Consider the following 2,308-nt stretch of genomic DNA (forward strand, 5'->3'; position numbering starts at 1 on the left):
ACGTAATATTAAAGGGGTAGGTAGGTAATGTTGTAAAGAAAATTTTCAGATCCGAAAATTTTCAACGAAGTAATTTTCCTCTACTTGGATTTGCAGCTGCTTGGCCAATAAACAGAGGCAGAGGTGAGAGAGATCACGGATCGTAAACCGTCCTATATGATTACTAAGTATTAAACGTTTATACTAAAAATTAGTCCTCCTACCTGATTTTATGATCTTAGTAAGAGGAATTAAAGCAATTCTGGAAAATCGCCATACTACCAAGGACAATTAGATTAGCCATATGGCTACCTGCCTTCTAACACAGGTAGCTATCAGGGCAAATAAATAGTGGCAGAACTTCGACAGCAAACATCATTCGTAACATTACACTTGCAACTAAAAGATCGTCATCTCTCTGAAGAAAATATTAAATCCCGAAAAGATGACAATTGAAGTATCCGTACCACCCAGGAAGGAATTGGTGACCCGTGTGCTGAAGCAAACCGGTCATGTTGGCTTCGATACCCTACCCGATCAGTTGGTCAACAAAAGTGTACAACATGGCTTTGCGTTCAATGTAATGTGCATCGGAGAGACGGGTTTGGGTAAGTCAACACTAATGGATTCTCTGTTCAATACTAGCTTCGAATCTGTGGCCAGTCCTCACACCCTACCCAATGTAAAACTGAAGGCCAACACCTATGAACTGCAAGAAAGTAATGTCCAATTGAAGCTGACCATATGTGACACGGTGGGATTTGGTGATCAAATCAATAAGGAGAATTCTTTTAAGGCCATTGTGGACTACATCGATGTACAGTTTGAATCGTACCTTCAAGAAGAATTGAAAATCAATAGGTCATTGGTCGATTTTCATGATAGTCGTATACATGCCTGCCTCTACTTCCTTTGTCCCACTGGTCATGGCCTGAAGTCGTTGGATTTGTTGTGTATGAAACAATTGGATAGTAAGGTGAATATCATTCCGATTATTGCCAAAGCTGACACCGTGTCAAAAGCCGAATTGAATAGATTTAAATCGAAAATTCTGGAAGAGCTCAGTAAAAATGGTGTCAACATTTATCGTTTCCCCACCGATGATGAAACAGTGGCTGATACAAATTCCACCATGAATGACCACATACCCTTCGCCGTGGTGGGTAGTCGGGAATTTGTGAAAATTGGTAACAAACAAGTTCGTGCCCGCCAATATCCCTGGGGTACAGTGCAAGTGGAAAATGAGGTCCATTGCGATTTTGTCAAGCTAAGAGAAATGTTAATACGCACCAATATGGAAGATATGCGTGAGCAGACGCACAACAAACACTACGCCCTGTTTCGTCAGACGCGACTCCTCGAAATGGGATTTTGCGATTTGGATAATGACAATAAGCCAGTGTCATTCCAAGAAATTTTCGAAGTGAAAAGGTCGACACATCTCAACGAACTGCAAGCCAAAGAGGAAGAAGTCCGCCAAATGTTTGTTCAGCGGGTGAAAGCTAAAGAGGCGGAATTGAAGGAAAATGAACGAGAATTGCATGCCCGCTTTGATAAGTTGAAAAAGGAACATGCCGAAGAGAAGCGGAAGTTGGAAGAGACTCGTCAAAAACTGGAGGAGGAATATATTGAATTTACCACGCACAAGAATCATTACACATCGAGTAATCACACAATGACTTTGGGGAAAAGGGGAAAGAAGTAATGATTCTCAAGGGCGACAATGTCATTTATTGTAGAAAAAATATTGATATTAATAAATTACTGCTAGCAATTCAAATATGTTTAAAACATTTTGATTTTTAATTTTAGAAATTTAATTTTAAAATAAATTTTTTTAAAATCTTTTAAGGAAATAAAATAGTTTTACTATACAAACATCTAAAAAAAGGCTGTAACAACCCATCAGTTCTATAGGTATAATAATCTTTCAATATGTATTCCGTACACAAAAAGATAATGTCCTCACGATTTGATAAGGACCTTGAAAACAATTCTGGAAAATATCCATGCTTTAGACAGACGATGAAAAAAATATTCTTGCAAAAACAAATGATAAGCCTTGAAAAAATGATTTTTTAAAAATCTATGTCTCTGAAAAATTATCTTTATAAAATCCACGCCATAGATACCCTCTGAAAAAATGTTCTCGAAAAGAGCCATGCGTCTGATAAGCCTTGAAAAATATACTTTAAAAAATCCAGTCCTGTGATAAGCCTTGTAAAGATAGATAGCCCTTGAAAACATCCTTAAAAATCCTTGTCTTAAGTTATTCTTTGAAAAATCCACGACTTCATTAGGTCTTAATTTCTTCTTATAAAAAACGGTT

The 2,308-nt window shown here is 37.4% G+C and overlaps 1 protein-coding gene across 1 annotated transcript; it reads left to right on the forward strand.

Moving 5' to 3' along the window:
• Nucleotides 1-424: 424 nt before the first annotated feature.
• On the forward strand, nucleotides 425-1,684 carry LOC133329417 (septin-2-like). The gene has a single exon (XM_061537890.1). The coding sequence runs from the start codon at nucleotides 425-427 to the stop codon at nucleotides 1,682-1,684; it is 1,260 nt and encodes a 419-aa protein (XP_061393874.1).
• The last annotated feature ends 624 nt before the right edge of the window (nucleotides 1,685-2,308 follow it).

Source organism: Musca vetustissima, unplaced genomic scaffold (assembly GCF_032173495.1).
Source record: "Musca vetustissima isolate MV318-11 ecotype Yass unplaced genomic scaffold, APGP_CSIRO_Mvet_v1 utg13054, whole genome shotgun sequence".
Classification (NCBI taxonomy): Eukaryota; Metazoa; Arthropoda; class Insecta; order Diptera; family Muscidae; genus Musca; species Musca vetustissima.